General features: G+C 42.9%; 7 protein-coding genes across 7 annotated transcripts; 4 read left to right on the plus strand and 3 right to left on the minus strand.

Moving 5' to 3' along the window:
• Window positions 1-271: 271 nt before the first annotated feature.
• On the minus strand, window positions 272-2,944 carry LOC6583937 (NECAP-like protein CG9132). The gene is made up of 4 exons (XM_002009561.4): window positions 2,756-2,944; window positions 1,595-1,991; window positions 508-722; window positions 272-438 (listed from the first exon to the last, which is right to left on the minus strand). The coding sequence occupies exons 1-4, from the start codon at window positions 2,836-2,838 to the stop codon at window positions 387-389; spliced, it is 747 nt and encodes a 248-aa protein (XP_002009597.1). The 5' UTR covers window positions 2,839-2,944; the 3' UTR covers window positions 272-386.
• Window positions 2,945-3,528: 584 nt separating this feature from the next.
• On the plus strand, window positions 3,529-5,372 carry LOC6583938 (transcription factor IIIA). The gene is made up of 2 exons (XM_002009562.4): window positions 3,529-3,839; window positions 3,903-5,372. Exons 1-2 carry the CDS (start codon window positions 3,657-3,659, stop codon window positions 4,896-4,898), a joined length of 1,179 nt encoding a protein of 392 aa, XP_002009598.1. The 5' UTR covers window positions 3,529-3,656; the 3' UTR covers window positions 4,899-5,372.
• Window positions 5,373-5,732: 360 nt separating this feature from the next.
• LOC6583939 (39S ribosomal protein L22, mitochondrial) lies at window positions 5,733-6,806 on the minus strand. Its single transcript, XM_002009563.4, has 3 exons — window positions 6,437-6,806; window positions 6,145-6,358; window positions 5,733-6,079 (listed from the first exon to the last, which is right to left on the minus strand). The coding sequence occupies exons 1-3, from the start codon at window positions 6,695-6,697 to the stop codon at window positions 5,859-5,861; spliced, it is 696 nt and encodes a 231-aa protein (XP_002009599.1). The 5' UTR covers window positions 6,698-6,806; the 3' UTR covers window positions 5,733-5,858.
• A 314-nt stretch (window positions 6,807-7,120) lies between these two features.
• On the plus strand, window positions 7,121-9,169 carry LOC6583940 (protein panoramix). The gene has a single exon (XM_002009564.4). It carries the CDS (start codon window positions 7,295-7,297, stop codon window positions 8,891-8,893), a length of 1,599 nt encoding a protein of 532 aa, XP_002009600.1. The 5' UTR covers window positions 7,121-7,294; the 3' UTR covers window positions 8,894-9,169.
• Window positions 9,170-9,291: 122 nt separating this feature from the next.
• On the plus strand, window positions 9,292-11,490 carry LOC6583941 (solute carrier family 35 member E1 homolog). The gene is made up of 4 exons (XM_002009565.4): window positions 9,292-9,849; window positions 9,955-10,163; window positions 10,233-10,358; window positions 10,422-11,490. Exons 1-4 carry the CDS (start codon window positions 9,519-9,521, stop codon window positions 10,923-10,925), a joined length of 1,170 nt encoding a protein of 389 aa, XP_002009601.2. The 5' UTR covers window positions 9,292-9,518; the 3' UTR covers window positions 10,926-11,490.
• LOC6583942 lies at window positions 11,387-12,613 on the minus strand. The gene is made up of 2 exons (XM_002009566.4): window positions 11,916-12,613; window positions 11,387-11,811 (listed from the first exon to the last, which is right to left on the minus strand). The coding sequence occupies exons 1-2, from the start codon at window positions 12,611-12,613 to the stop codon at window positions 11,607-11,609; spliced, it is 903 nt and encodes a 300-aa protein (XP_002009602.1). The 3' UTR covers window positions 11,387-11,606.
• Window positions 12,614-13,096: 483 nt separating this feature from the next.
• Window positions 13,097-14,942, plus strand: LOC6583943 (protein tilB). Its single transcript, XM_002009567.4, has 5 exons — window positions 13,097-13,217; window positions 13,328-13,342; window positions 13,413-14,265; window positions 14,322-14,540; window positions 14,597-14,942. The coding sequence occupies exons 1-5, from the start codon at window positions 13,097-13,099 to the stop codon at window positions 14,694-14,696; spliced, it is 1,308 nt and encodes a 435-aa protein (XP_002009603.2). The 3' UTR covers window positions 14,697-14,942.
• The last annotated feature ends 39 nt before the right edge of the window (window positions 14,943-14,981 follow it).

The following is a 14,981-nucleotide window of genomic DNA, read 5'->3' on the forward strand; positions in this document are numbered from 1 at the left end:
CATTCCTCAAAAGAAACACTTAAGTTGAAATACCTTGAAAGTCGTACGTTGGAACATATATATGTATATATATATATGTGAGTATATATGTGTACATATATATTATATATATGAAATGTAATGTGAACCTATATATATGTATATAAAGTGCTCATTATGTCGATGAACAAAAAGATTTTTAAATTTAACGTTAACGGACTTAATTCTGTTATATATATATATATACACATATATATCAAATCGTAATAGTGGGGTTAAGTTGTGTGTGTGTGTGTGTATTTCCGTGCGTGCGTGTGTATGGGTGTGCAAAAAAAAAGAAGACGAAGAAGAAGCATTTAAGAGCCTTTACACAAAACCGGTGCGTGACGCATTGCGCTGGTCCCAGCCTAAAACTGAACCCAATTGGCATTTGCCGAATTCTGTTGACCTTGATTGCCGCTGGAAAGAAGAGGAGAGTAATGAAAAAGCTGAATGCAATTTGGGTATATCATGGTGCTGGCAGCTTACCCAGCGGATGCGTAATCGGTCCATTCCGTTCCGGCGCCGCCGCCGCCGCTCGTCCTGTGTGCCGGCGACGCGGCCGGACTCTGGCGCAGTGTCGCTGCAGCCGGCGCTGCCGGCGGTGGTGCGATCTTTGCCAAGCCACCAGGTGGCGGTGGCAGCACACCACCAGTACTCTTGCCCTTGCCAGTACGCGAGCTGCCCTCCGAGCCATCCTTTTTCTGTAAGTAAAGCAAGGCAAGTGGAGATTGGGTCAGATATGAGTGAGCTTAATATTTGATAATAAATATTGTTAGCAGAAGGTCAACTATCATATAGATTATACTGAGAAATCACTATTATATTATATTAAACACTTATCTATATACTATATATATGAAGAAGAAGGTTCGAAGATCAGAAAGTATTATAGATATTATAATACAAGATATATAGCTACAAGATAAACGAGAACAGTTAAACTCAAGCCCCAATAATTTCGGATGTATGATAGTACAAATGGATCAATCAGAATAAGAATTTGCAGCATTTTAAATTCAAAATTTGCTTCTCTGCAAAGATATACGATGACCACGACATCCATTCATATGCTTGGATGAAATACATATGTCCCAATTCTTACTGCCGTCCTTAAAAGATTTCTTTACCCTAGCACAACATATTCGAGGACATTTAGAGAACTGAAAAAGGTGATCACGCGGTATCTTCCAGTAGTTCATAAGGAAGTCGAACACTGTATTGGGAAGACATTCAGCCATCCATTAGCTTCATTTATATACAATATTATCGCCCTTTTTTTTAAGGTTTTAAAGGACTCTAACTAAAAAGTTGAGTGCGTGATCTCGTCTTATCGGTTAGTCGAAAATTTTACTGAGCTGCTATCCATCTATTCATTCATCTATGCAATATCCTCATATATATTAGCGCCGTTCCTTAAAGCAGCTATAAATATCGGATAAGTATCTCATTATTTTTATCCTGCATTAAACTAAAGAGCTGACTACGCGGTATTTGCTAGTCGGCTACACATATAAGTCGAACATTTTGCATAGCATTTTTAGTGGGTGTCCATGTGATTCTTCAAATCACTTACCGTTATCCGCATATTGATTTTAATGGTCTCGCCCTCCTTGAAGCCCAGATCCAGCTCCTGTTTGGGTTCGGTTTTCTCCTTTTCGATTTGCTCCTGATTTTTTACCCATTTGAAGTGATCCTGTAACGCCACATTCAAATCGAACGAATCGGAACGATCACCAAAGCCCAAACCCAAAAACGCCGATCGTCCATTGTCGTCCTGGACGCGTATAACAAAGTAGCGTGAGCTGTCCGAGACCGCTTCGATGGCCACGCCGGGATATGTATCGATGGGGCAATTGGCAAAGAGAGCGCCGCTCGTCTTATCCTCCAGCTTCAGTATGCAAGCGGTGCCTTTGGCCACCAAGCGCATTCGTCCGGTCCAGGTGGGCTCTTTGAGGTTCCAGTCCGCTGCTCTGCGGGTTTGAAAACAGTTTTTGTGTTTTTTTTTTTTTTAATTTTTATTTTGCCTCGTTCCGTTAATAAACATTGTTTACTTGAATGGCATGTGCATCTATATGTATGTATGTGTGCGTGTATGTATTTTGTATTTGGTATGTTTCCGCTTAGTGAACGCTTTAAGCGAAAACAAAGAAAGTCAACAAAAGTAACTACAAAAACAATTGTACATATACAAAAGCTTTGGCCACATACACACGCACACACATCTGCATACATACATACATATAGATAGACGAGCGCGCACGCAAATGCATATACATACAAACATTTCACTTGCAAGTGAAATGTACAGCAATTAAGAGAAACTGCAAACTGGCCGCTCAAATAAAAAAAAACACAACTGCATACAAAAACAACAAATTAAAAAAAAAAATCAATTGATATTGAACTTCAAAGGAGGCAGCAGCAATCAACAACAATAGTCAATGGGCTTTTCTTAACCTTGGCTATATTGCTTTTGCTGTGTCTCTTTGCCACATATTTCAATCTCATTTCCGTGCCTTGCGCATTTTTAACATAATTTATGCATTTCTCACGCGCGCACACACAGCCACAAACAATATGTATACACAGTGTGCGTATGTGTGATATGTGGGGGCGTCTCTGCATGAAATCACGAAACTTTCAATTGCACCAGAAAACATAGCAACAACAACTAAGCAAAATTTTGTGTTTTTTTCTTGCAGCAGAATTTCTTGTATAGTAGATGATATCTCACCTGTATCCTCTGTTGCTAGCGCGTGGCGGTATTTTATATATAAATACCTCGGGCTTTACAATCAGAACACTTTCATATTCCATGTTTTATTATTATTTTTGAATTAATACTATTGTTTATTATCCTGCCTACGAGTTCCGTTTATAACTTTAAGCTTACAACTACATATACTGTGGAGCTGTCAAACAATCGATGCCAAATATCGATAATGTGGCTAATCGGGGGCCTCCACAAAAATATGTTTTGAAACAAAATCGGCTGGTATTTTTTTGATATAGCTACCAGAAGAATGTGCAAATATATCGCGGATGATATTATAGCCTTTACCTTTATTATGTTGATTTTCTGATTTCTAGCGATAGAGCTTATCTTACTTAGCTGTTTACTAAATATACACAATATAAATATGTTGACAACGTACGCGCGGCACGATGGCAATGATTTGTAGAGTATCGATACTGTTTGACAGTACATTTATTAGAATTTTTGAGTTGAGGACGCGTATTTTATGTAGATTTCTGATAGCTTATTAAAGTTTTAATTAATTTTTGATTAGACATGCAATTTTTAGATGTTGATAATGACCTCGCAGTACGATTATGATAAAGAATCGATATAAATTACCAACCGATATAAATTCAGTTCGATTCCATTTTATTTCTTTTTCTTGTGAGAAGAGTTTTTCTTGCTGTTATATAATTCATATTTATCAATTCTTCTTCATATATATTAAGTGGCGAAAAGAAATAATTATCAGAGAAGTATCGATAGCACAGTTTCAGTAAATTTTATCGCGAAATATCGATGCTTCAATGAAATATTTCGCTATATCGATAAGTAATATCAGCCTTAGATGACCGCACGTTGTTCTTCTGCAGGCCTTAGTCTACAATAAAGCGAAATGGCACCGGGTGTGCAAATTACAAGCGACAGCGACTTGGATGTGGTATTGGAGGAGTTTAAGATTAAACAGGCTCGTCGCAACAGCACCGGTCCCAAGTACACATGCAGCATAAGCGGTTGCAATGAGAGCTTCAAGCGTCTGGACCAATTGGATCGCCATGAATACCACCATACGGGTATTGTAAGTACAAAAGACCCAAAAATACTTGTCGTTCAATTTATAACAGTTTGGCTCTTATTGTAGAAGAAGCACGCTTGTAGCTACGAAGGCTGTGATAAGACTTATTCAATAGTCACCCACTTGAAGCGCCATCTGCGCAGCACACACGAGCGTCCTGAGGAGCCACAGAAAACAGTAAAATGCAGCTTGCCACAGTGCGACAAGATGTTCATATCGACTAGCAACATGACGCGCCATTTGCGCGAGGCACATGAGTGTCCGCGCGAATACGAGTGCCGCTTCTGCTCGCTCAAGTTCAGGCAAAAAATGAAGTTGCGCCGCCACGAGATCGTACGTCACACACAGCAATTTCCGTTTCGTTGTGAGAAATGCAAGCGCGGCTTCTATCAACAGTGGCAGCAGGAGAGTCACCAGCGTAGCTGCAGACTCTACTCTTGCCCCCAATGCGAACAACAGTTTGAGAAATGGACGCTCTACACAAAGCATTGCCGCGAAACACTACACGGACGCGAGCGCCACAAGTGCGAGCACTGCGACAAAAACTACGACAAACCCAGTGCCTTGAGTGCTCATATTGCTGCCAAACATCCAGCAAATGCGGAATCAACATTCTCATGCACCGAGCCTGGCTGCAATCGCAGCTATTCGTATGAGCGTAATTTGCGTCAGCATATCCTGACCAGTCACACGGGCAGGCGCTTTGAGTGCCTGGCCGTTAATTGCCAGCGCTGTTTTAGCAGTGCCCAAAATCTAAGCAAACATTTGCAGCGCGATCACACAGCCAAAGAGCGCCAGCCAGCTAAAAAGAAGCAAACGCTAGACACAAACGCAAATGGAGTCCCGGCAACAACGCGCAAGCGTCGCCGTGATGCGGGCAAATCCGCCCGATCGCAGCTCTCTAAACTTGCTTGCGTGGTGCTCGACAAGGAGGTTGATAAGCAGGTGCGCCTGCGCCAACCATCGGCGCTAACGAGCGTGGCCAAGGAGTTGCAAGAGAAACAAGACGAAGAAATGGAATTAGAGCGGTTGCTGGAACATACGCTTGAAGACGACTGCTAAATAAACCACAATGAGGCAACAACAACTTGAATTCAAATAAAAGCCTGAATATATATAAGTAGATTTATATATGCATTTTATAGTGGAATTCCTTTTATGATTGGCTCCTTCAATTCATAGCATATAATTTATATAATATATAATACATAAGTTTGTTTGTATGTTTTTGTTCATATATCGGCTTATTTAAAAAGGCATTCTTTAATTGCGATCTTTCATCTTTTCATGAAGAGTTTAACAAATATTCTTAAGCTTTCTTGAAGAAAATTTAATATTTTAGCCTCTCTAATCTTTGCAACTGCCTAGATTATTCGAATATAAAAATTTAATTTTGAAAATTGGATATTCTATAATTCCATAATTTTATATATTACAAGTTTCTTCTAGTCAATAAATAAGCTATATAATAAATTCGGCTCTAGATCTACTATATTAGGCTATACAAATGGAGACAAATACAAAGAATTGAAGTCAGTTTGAGTTATTTTATTTCCAAAGAAATATATTAAAAATGAATAAATACAAAATCTAAAAATAAAACAAAAACGAATAACGAATTTTCGTTAATTTGATTGCCACAGATTTATTCCTCTGACTACATAGATCAGCGAGAAAGATACACTTTAAATTTTCCTATAGATCATAAAAGTTTCATTGCAAAATTTGTTTATGAATTATTATCTTAATTGCTTTAAGTTGATCTATGTTCTATATCGAAGCATCATAACAGTTGCATTGCAAAAATGATTTCATATACATTTCGACAATAATTACTTGAAATTGATCTATGTTCTATATACAAAATCGAATCAGATTTCCAAGTACTAGTTAAAGTCAGTTTCATTTGCATTTTTATTAATAAACGAACGTTTTTGAAAACAACTTCAAATCCGTTTTATGTGGATGAGGCTGTGTACAAGGGCGCAGGCTGTGTATGTGAGTGTGTGTGTGTTTGAGTCTCTACAACGAATTGATGACCTTTCGACTGCGCATCTGCTCCAGCCATTGCTCCAACTGCTGCTCAGGTGTTTGTGGCTCGGGTAGGTAGTAGTGCTGCGGTGGTTCACCCTCCTCTAGCCGCAGGAAGTAGTGACAGTGCTTGTACTCGACGCGTCCAAAGCGACCGCGTGCATGTCGTCGCATTCCCTTGAAGACGCGTCCTTTGCCCACAAAGGATTCAGCTGGTGTGCACGAGTGGAATGGAAATTATTAAAGGCCCATATGGTTAGCACTCATATTTATTTACCAATCCACAAATTGCTCTTGTACTCAACATTGTGCCGCTCAACGGCCATTTGCTGAGCCTCCAGTATCGTCTCCCTGACATCTGTGGCGCCCTTTTTGAGCACAAAATTCAGTTGCTTGAGCGCCTCGTCTACGGACATGCCGCGCACAAAGGCCGCTATATACCACATCTTGTCCGGACTATATTTGATGTTGCTGCGCATATGGCACACATACTATATATAAATAAATGATTTTAATATTGTAATTAACTATTAAAGTTGGTCAAAATAAACGAAATGGTAGCCATTTACCGCTTTGCGTGGCTCCTCGTCCGCTTCCTGTGGCGGATGCACAGTTTTGTTGTATTCCAGCCATTTGCGAGGTCCGTAATTGTGTTTATTCCATTTAGTGCAAAGGCCCCCAGAGGCAGCCGTGTGCACGCCGCAGCAGTCAACGTTTTGCGTGATCACAGGCGGCATGGCTAACAATTTTGCTGCGCTGGTTACGGGGGCGGCCGCAAGCAGCGGCGTTTGCACCGTTAGCTGCGCAATTTGCCTTATCATTTTGTGCATGGTGCTTCAGGTTTGTTTTATAAAGTTGTCAAAAGATTTATAGCAATAAAAAGAACTTGAAGCACCATCGGTCGCGTAATCTGCCAGCAAACAGCTGTGTGGACACTTAAGCCTCGCACATATCGATACCTCGATTGTTCGTGATAGATATATTTGCCGACAAGTGGAATGCTATCGATAGTAAAAGGAAATATAAGCGATCATTAATATCTTTAAAATTTTCATAATATTGAGTTATAAGTTTCAACTTTCTATTTCTTATCATACTCTGTCTGTAAAATCGTAATCTAATTGAGTAAAATATTTGTTATTTGAATACAAACTATTATAATAAATTAAAAACAATACCTTTTATTTAAAAATTTAAAAATGTTAAAAATTAAAAAAAAAAATAACTGTTCACGAACTGAATCGCGTTAGGATCTACTTGAGCCGAACTATCGAGATCATAAATCGGTTCCTTTTGGATAGCCTAAAATTTCTTAAGAAGGGCTTGCAAAGAAATTGCAAATTTATTCGGATTTCGTAGAATGATTTGAAGCAATTCCATTGTGTTTTCAATATATTTGAAAGTATATTATCGCCATTCTCTGTAATATGGAGGAGGCAGCTCGCGTAAAAACCGAAGTCGAATCCACTTACTCAAATATCATATACAAACAATCCCCATCCGAAGATGAAGATAACGCGTGCACCCCGCTGCGTGATGAAGGCGGCCAATCGCCCCTCGGCCAGGAGGCAGTTAATGCTAATGGCGCCACCGGTTGGGAGAGCGATGCTGATGATCAGGCATCAGCGCCGCCGCCACCGTCAATGTTCTTAAAGCGGAGCCCACAAAATGATTATTGCCCGACGCCATTAAGAGTAGTGACCACATTTGAACCAGAGCCGGCAGAAACTCAGTGTGAATCTGAAGAAAATGGAAATTCGGATTTGCCGATCGATGACAATGAAGATTCAAAAGAGCTGATTGTTGTGAAAAAGGAGGAGCGCAGAGAACTGCAGTTGGGCTTTCTTGATATCCTGTCGGAGACAGACTTTCAAGGCGTTTTAGATGAATCTTATAGCCATGTAGATCAACTCGATCAAATGGATCTGGAGCCGCCAAATGCAAATAACGAAGAAGAGCAGGCGCTACAAGACCGTATCGAGCAGCGGCAAAGGGAGCTTGAACGCTTGGAGCGAACAGAAGAAGAGAAAGAGAAGAAAAGAAAAAAACATAAGAAAGAAAAGAAGAACGAAAGCCATAAGAAGCGACGTCGCAGTCGTAGTCGCAGTGGCAGTAATAGCCCAAGTTCACACAAAAGCCGTAAGGAGCGACGATTACAGGAGCCTGATCGACCCAGTGGATCAAGAACGGGTTCCAAGTCCGTCATAAAAACTGAGCCCGATCAACTGGACTATGTGCCAGTGCGGCCCGAGGAGAAGAGCATCAAAGTAATCAACATAAGCAAACTACAGCAAAAAGCACCAGAGGCACCACCAGCTCCGCTAACAGTTCAGGAAAAGCGTCGCCGGGGCGTGGAGCGGGCGAAGAAAGTGCTAGAGTTAATGCAACTCAAGGCATCCAAGGCACCGGAGACCGAGTTTCTGGTGGTCAACACCATTCGGAAAATACCAAAACTAGGTGGGTATATGACCAGTCATACATTCGAGAATCCCTCGCCGTTGTGCAACAATTTCAATGTTAGATATAAGTTCAACTCGACATCGGTATCGAACATCAATTTGAAGAAGTGGGGCCTGGAGCCGTTGCCCAATGCGACAAGGGAGCTGTTGCGTCTAACCGGAATTAATGTGACACGTTTGATGGAGCTACAACAGAACTCGAAGATGACCATTCAGCAGCTCAGATTCTCGCATCAGAAGGAGAACGGCAATTGCAGCAAGATAGAGGATGAATCGCTATCTACCGGTCTGTACAAGAGTGCATCAACCCAGACGGATCCTCGGATGATGAATCTCGGGCGGAATGTTGGTGTCCAGGCTGTTCCGCCATCGCATGAGGGTGTCTATTGGCTAAATCCTCGCTTCAATGATTCGGACCTAACGCAACAGCAAACGAACGTATTGTTGGCACTGAAGGAGCTCACCGCCTCGCCTCCCAGCTCGTCCTTATGGGCCGATCGTATATTCCGGGAACTGCGCAACGCCTTGGCGATCAAGCGCGTCGAGGCCCAACAATTGAAACAATGATCAACTAATTATTGCCAAAGTAATAACCACTTCAAATGCATTATGGAAAAACGATTCCAATTGAAAACTAATTAAGCATATGCTTGGATAAACAGATTTAAGTTTTCCATCATTTACTATCAGTAATATATAAAGTGCAAATACACGTATCCAGACCAAAGAAACGTGAGGCCAAATAAAAAATCAAATAATTAACAAAAATAGAGACGTTTGTAAAATTAAGTATTAGATTAACGTGCCTTATAAATAAAAATAAAAGAATATTTTGTAATTAAATTTAGCTAATGGTTCATGAAACAGATAATTCTGGTTGGAAACTGCCAATTGGGAAGTTGTTAATTCAAATGTTTATCGATAACCGAATGTGGCAGCATTTAACAACACTTAACAGAGATACGGTATTGTCTGGCCACACCGTTACGTCCACGTAGAAAACAAACGGACGACATTGTCGACGTGCATATATTTATTTAAGATTTAAACATACAGCGAGATGCAATAAACAAAGATCAATTGAAAGGACCAGCGGACTGGCGCGCGCAGAGGCAGTGACTCTGTGCCTCTGACACTGACAACGGCTCCTCAATTGAGCAACTACAATAAACACACACCAAGATATTTAAATATGTTGGGTGGTAAACGCACAAGCACCCGTCATGTTGCGGTCGTGCTATTGATGTGTCTCTTCTGGTACGTGATTTCGTCCAGCAACAATGTCATTGGCAAAATGGTGCTCAATGAGTTCCCATTCCCAATGACCGTCACCCTCATCCAGCTATGCAGCATCACCCTATATAGTGGGCCATTCTTTAATTTATGGCGAATACGCAAATACCAGGACATACCGCGCGCCTACTACTTGCGACTAATTGTCCCGCTGGCCATTGGCAAGCTGCTTGCCTCGGTCACCTCGCACATATCGCTGTGGAAGGTGCCCGTCTCCTATGCCCACACAGGTCAGTTGAGCAAAAGTCAATCAAATCGTAATTTACTTCACACGTCACCAAATGCTGAAAACTATTTGCAATTCTTGTTCTTCTTCCCCAACAACTACTGTACAGTTAAAGCGACCATGCCGCTTTTCACCGTCGTACTGACGCGCGTCTTCTTTGGCGAGAAGCAGCCCACACTGGTGTACCTGAGCCTGCTGCCCATCATAACTGGCGTGGCCATTGCCACCGTCACTGAAATCTCATTTGATATGCTCGGCCTAATCAGTGCACTCATTTCGACCATGGGTTTCTCCCTCCAAAACATCTTCTCCAAGAAGGTAAAGCGATCGCTCACTCGCATAATCTCACTTGGCTTTCATTATCAATTCAATCGATTCTCTATGCAGGTGCTCAAGGACACGGGCATACATCACTTGCGACTGCTGCATCTGCTCGGCAAGCTGTCCCTATTCATTTTCCTGCCCCTCTGGCTCTACATGGACAGCATGGCCGTATTTCGGCATTCAGTTATTGTATGGCATTTATCTATAAATTCACCTTTATTGATTTCTAATTATTATTTTCCTGGATTGCAGAAAAATCTGGACTATCGAGTGATTGCGCTGCTCTTCACCGACGGCGTTCTCAACTGGATGCAGAATATAATTGCGTTCAGTGTGCTGTCGCTCGTTACGCCACTTACATACGCCGTGGCCAGCGCCTCGAAGCGGATCTTCGTGATTGCCGTCTCGCTGCTGATATTGGGCAATCCGGTCACGTGGGTGAATTGTCTGGGCATGACGCTAGCCATCATCGGTGTGCTGTGCTACAATCGTGCCAAACAAATCTCGAAGGCCAGAGAGCTGCCGCTGCAGGTGCCAAACAGTCATATTAAGTATACGCCGCTGAATGACAACTACTATCGCAGCTCGCTCAATGGCAACATTGGAAATGGCCTGCACAAGGGCTCTGCGTCCGTACAAATGCCAATGCCAATGCCCATGAGCGCCAACAGCAGCAGCAGCAGCATCAGCAACAGCTTGCTGGTGAACGGCAGCGGGATGCCAAGCGGGAGCACCACGCGCCTGCTGTTCGTATAGTTTTCTAATTAGTGCAATTGTGTTGGAAGGAAGAGCTACAACATTCGTTTACAACTCGTCGTCGCCTCACGTCTAGCATTCATCGATGGTTGAGATAACAATTCTTATCAGACGGAGTTCGCTATCTACGGGCAATCCGAATAATTGAATAGTATTCCCGCATTCAAATCTAACAATATGTAATGTGCTCTCTCTGCTCGTGTGACACATTTCGTTTGTAGTTTTCCCTCCGGTTTCCATTTCATTTCCCTTTCTTACCGTTGCTTTCCTGCCCATCCTTTTTTTTTTGTTTTTAAGTTATCTTGTATAAAATTGTATGATAATGAAATATGCGAGTGAGGCGGTATGTAAATAAGTATATGTATATGATTGAGACTGAATCCGCAACGGATTTGCCTCAGTTGCCGCTGAAAGGAATATTGATATATTGTTTTCTCAGTTCGAATTAGAATGATTATGCCTTAAAATTGTATGTATGTATGTATTTACAAAATCGAAATGCGAAATGCGTGCGTATTCAAAATTGTTGACCGTGTACATAGGCAATAAACACATGTATCTACTACGTTTTACTGCGTACTATGTAAACCAGTCAGTTTTGGCCTTCACTTGGAACCGGCCCAGTGTTTATCCACTACCGCAACCAAATCCCAATCCAAATCCAAATCTAGGATGCGCCGGCTAGGCGGGCAGCAGCTTTATCCACTCGTTCACAACTGCCTTTTTGTAGCCAATGCGTTTGAGCAGCGCCTCCGACCGCCAATTGTTGGATACAATCCACGCGGTTAGCGTCACCTCCTCCTTTTTGGCAATCAATTTGCTCATAACGGCAGCCAGCAGCCCGCCAAGGCCACGGCGCTCCGCCTTGGGCAGCACCTGTAGCATACTATGCAAAAGAAAATCGAGACCTTAGCTACGACTGCACTTGATCCTCGCTCTCGCCTCTCTCTCTCTCTCTCTCTCTCTCTCTCTCACTCTATCGCTACTTACCCGAGGCCAGAGAAGTCATTCTGGAATATCCAGGCAATCAATTCGCCTGTGTCACTGCGACAGACACCCACGGTTCGATTGAACTTGATCAGTGCACGGATGTATGCTAGTGATCCTTCGCCCTTGTTGGGCCATATCCCGTGCACTATCTCGGCATCCTCGTCCGTTAGCTGGCGCAGCTCGAAGTCCGTTAGCAACTCGGGCACTGTGACCACTTTGGCCTCGGCATGGGGCAATACCATGCCGTAGCACTGGCGTGCCTGTATTCCCGTTGCGCCCTTCTTCAGGGCCAGCTCTTTGACGCGTTCGCAAAAGTCCAGGTCGACATTGGTAAGCAGCGCACCGTTCGCCCATTGAATAAGCCGGGTCTGCTCCAGGCAGGCGAACAGCTCCACGCCACCTGTTTGCCAGCTGTAGAAGGAGACGCTCTGCACTACATCCTCATGCAGGCTCACATACGTGCCGTACTGCCTGAAATCGCCAGCTCGGTGCGTGTAGAAACGTTTGCGCAACGAAATGTATTTGAGATCGGTTAGGGGAACGCCTGCTGCCTCAAGCTGGCGATCCCATTTACGCTGATTGTACATTAATAGATAGTGAAAGTTAAGCTCTCCATATTTCGCCTTATAGAGCGCCATCAGCTCATCCACTTCGATATCGCTGAGTGGCCGCAAGATGTCCAAATCCTTATCGCCCATATTGATCGATGCCAACTGCTGATTACGCTTTCAAAGTTACAAATTGTCTGGCTTCGGCTCGCGTTGGCGTTCTTTAATTCAGCGAGCAAACCAGAAGCAATTGCATACAGGAGCGGATTCATAGTCAAGCAAAAACTATGATGTAAATATATTAGAATACATTTGCCACATGTTTCAATTCTCGAAATTTAGGTTTAATTAGTTATAAACTAAGCCTACGGTTAAATCATGCTAAGGATCTGGTTCACTTAGCGATCACCATGATCGGCCTAACGGTTTATCATTGGTGTACATTGATTTAGTTTGTTTTTGTTTTTTTCTTACAATACATATAAATATAACAACTATAACTATTTGTATCTTTTCACCGCAGTGCGGCCCTGTAATCAAGCACTTTAGACGTGTTAGACTAACTAATTCAACTGATTAGATTTCCCGCAATACAAAATAAGCAGGGCACCGGACGTCGATGACGTTGCCTACATGCAAATCGATATGTTAATTTCGATAGGTTCAATCGGTCGGTCGGTGGCTTGCTCACCCGCCGATGACACAAAACATAAATTGAATTTCGAGCGCCAACAACAGCAACAAAGTAACAACGGTACAGGAAACGATTAAACCTAGCAACGCAGTGACCTTTGTTTGTTTATAATTTGAATTAGTTGAATCCAGACTTACACATAGACATCATTAATATTTATACTATTTCAGCAATTATGGTGCGCAGTAAGTGTAACAACAACAGCGATAACATACGAATTCTTGACTTTGTAATCAAATTGAGCAACGCCTGCAGTTACAGAGGAGCTAGTTCGCAAAAAGTCGGAGCATAATGAGCGACTAATTAGCACGCTGGAGGAGCTGTCGCTGCATCAAGAGGACATTGAACGCATTGAACACATACAGAACTGGTGTCGCGATCTCAAGATATTGCTGCTGCAGTCCAATCTCATAGGCCGGCTGGAAAATCTGTTCAAGCTGAAGCGTCTGGAGTATCTCAATGTGGCGGTTAACAATATTGAGCGCATTGAGAACTTGGAGAGTCTCGAGTCGCTCAACAAGCTCGATCTGACGCTCAACTTCATTGGCGAGCTAACCAGCATTGAATCGCTAATTGGCAATTACAATTTACGCGAACTGATTCTGATTGGGAATCCGTGTGTCGAATATCCCCATTATCGTGACTATGTGGTGGGCACCTTGCTGCAGCTGCACAGCTTCGACTGCAAGGAGATATTGCCCACAGAGCGTCTGCAAGCGCAACGTCACGTCCAACAGCATCGGGCTGTCATTGTCCAGTGCCAGGCGGCACAGGCCATCGAGCGGGATGAGCAAAGGATTCGCGTGGCCGAGCAGCAGCAGCAACTGGCCAAACAGTGCGCCGACATGGAGGACGAGGAGGAGCGTCGACGCACCTTCTGGAATTCCAAAAGCGAGCACTGCCCCGAAATACGCACGGAGATAGCGCGCCAGCACAGGCTTGGCCGCGAAAAGCACGAGCCGGCACCAAATCCATTGACAACCAATCTCAAGCGAAAGCCGAATCTGTTTGCGCCCTGCGGACGACCCTATAACATAAACCAGGGCAAGTTGCCGTTTAATTTCCAAGATGAGGCCGATCACTATAGCCTGCTATTGGAAGTTTACAAGTTTGTATTCACAATTCGATATTGCTGCATCTCTCACTATATTTGATCAATGACAGGCATCTGGACACATCTCTGATCGATGTGGACGTCGAGACAAACTATGTGCGCGTCACGGTCAAGGGGAAGATCTTTCAAATCGCCTACAACGAGGAGGTCAAGCCGGATGAGTCGATTGTGCAGCGTTCCCAAATCACTGGCCATTTGCAGATAACACTCAAGAAGCTCAAGGCCAACGAGCTGCTCGTCATCAAATCCGTGCGTACGCCGAAGAAAAGGTGAGTCAATAGATTCAGATCCGTGCCGGAAATAATATAAACTTGACAACTTGCAGTGCTCCTGCTCCTGGCGCTGCTGCTGCTGCAAAAGAGCCCAGCGGCACAGTCGATATTGGCAATATATGTCCTCCGCCCGATTTGCCCGACTTGATCTAAGTGAAGCACACAAGAATTTATTAGATTTTTTTTATTTAAAAATTGTTTATTTAAATATTTTGTTTTTTGTATTTTTTTTTTCTTTTTTTGGGATTTTCTGTTTCGTTGCTGCGCCTCTCGTATTCCTGCTGCCTTCTAGTATTCATAACTCCGCGCTGACCCAGCATAGTACCAGATGTCTATATACATATATATACACAAATGTATATATATGTAATTGCTTATATTGTATATGTAGTTACAATTCATGATGTACGTTCGTGTGTGTGTGTGTGTGTGTGTGTT

The sequence above is a fragment of the Drosophila mojavensis genome, unplaced genomic scaffold (assembly GCF_018153725.1).
Source record: "Drosophila mojavensis isolate 15081-1352.22 unplaced genomic scaffold, ASM1815372v1 contig_136, whole genome shotgun sequence".
Taxonomy (NCBI): Eukaryota; Metazoa; Arthropoda; class Insecta; order Diptera; family Drosophilidae; genus Drosophila; species Drosophila mojavensis.

Excerpts from the sequence above, each read along its gene's own strand:
- LOC6583937 (XM_002009561.4), bottom strand. The coding sequence starts at position 2,838 with ATGGAATATGAAAGTGTTCTGATTGTAAAGCCCGAGGTATTTATATAT. Across the intron at positions 1,992-2,755 it reads GCTAGCAACAGAGGATACAG|AGCAGCGGACTGGAACCTCA; the intron begins GTGAGATATCAT and ends TCAAACCCGCAG. Across the intron at positions 439-507 it reads ACCGATTACGCATCCGCTGG|CGGCAATCAAGGTCAACAGA; the intron begins GTAAGCTGCCAG and ends TCTTCTTTCCAG.
- LOC6583938 (XM_002009562.4), top strand. The coding sequence starts at position 3,657 with ATGGCACCGGGTGTGCAAATTACAAGCGACAGCGACTTGGATGTGGTA. Across the intron at positions 3,840-3,902 it reads AATACCACCATACGGGTATT|AAGAAGCACGCTTGTAGCTA; the intron begins GTAAGTACAAAA and ends CTCTTATTGTAG.
- LOC6583939 (XM_002009563.4), bottom strand. The coding sequence starts at position 6,697 with ATGCACAAAATGATAAGGCAAATTGCGCAGCTAACGGTGCAAACGCCG. Across the intron at positions 6,359-6,436 it reads ACGAGGAGCCACGCAAAGCG|TATGTGTGCCATATGCGCAG; the intron begins GTAAATGGCTAC and ends ATTTATATATAG. Across the intron at positions 6,080-6,144 it reads CAAGAGCAATTTGTGGATTG|CTGAATCCTTTGTGGGCAAA; the intron begins GTAAATAAATAT and ends CGTGCACACCAG.
- LOC6583940 (XM_002009564.4), top strand. The coding sequence starts at position 7,295 with ATGGAGGAGGCAGCTCGCGTAAAAACCGAAGTCGAATCCACTTACTCA.
- LOC6583941 (XM_002009565.4), top strand. The coding sequence starts at position 9,519 with ATGTTGGGTGGTAAACGCACAAGCACCCGTCATGTTGCGGTCGTGCTA. Across the intron at positions 9,850-9,954 it reads CGTCTCCTATGCCCACACAG|TTAAAGCGACCATGCCGCTT; the intron begins GTCAGTTGAGCA and ends ACTACTGTACAG. Across the intron at positions 10,359-10,421 it reads TATTTCGGCATTCAGTTATT|AAAAATCTGGACTATCGAGT; the intron begins GTATGGCATTTA and ends CCTGGATTGCAG.
- LOC6583942 (XM_002009566.4), bottom strand. The coding sequence starts at position 12,613 with ATGGGCGATAAGGATTTGGACATCTTGCGGCCACTCAGCGATATCGAA. Across the intron at positions 11,812-11,915 it reads AATGACTTCTCTGGCCTCGG|TATGCTACAGGTGCTGCCCA; the intron begins GTAAGTAGCGAT and ends TCTTTTGCATAG.
- LOC6583943 (XM_002009567.4), top strand. The coding sequence starts at position 13,097 with ATGCAAATCGATATGTTAATTTCGATAGGTTCAATCGGTCGGTCGGTG. Across the intron at positions 14,266-14,321 it reads CTGCTATTGGAAGTTTACAA|GCATCTGGACACATCTCTGA; the intron begins GTTTGTATTCAC and ends GATCAATGACAG. Across the intron at positions 14,541-14,596 it reads GTGCGTACGCCGAAGAAAAG|TGCTCCTGCTCCTGGCGCTG; the intron begins GTGAGTCAATAG and ends GACAACTTGCAG.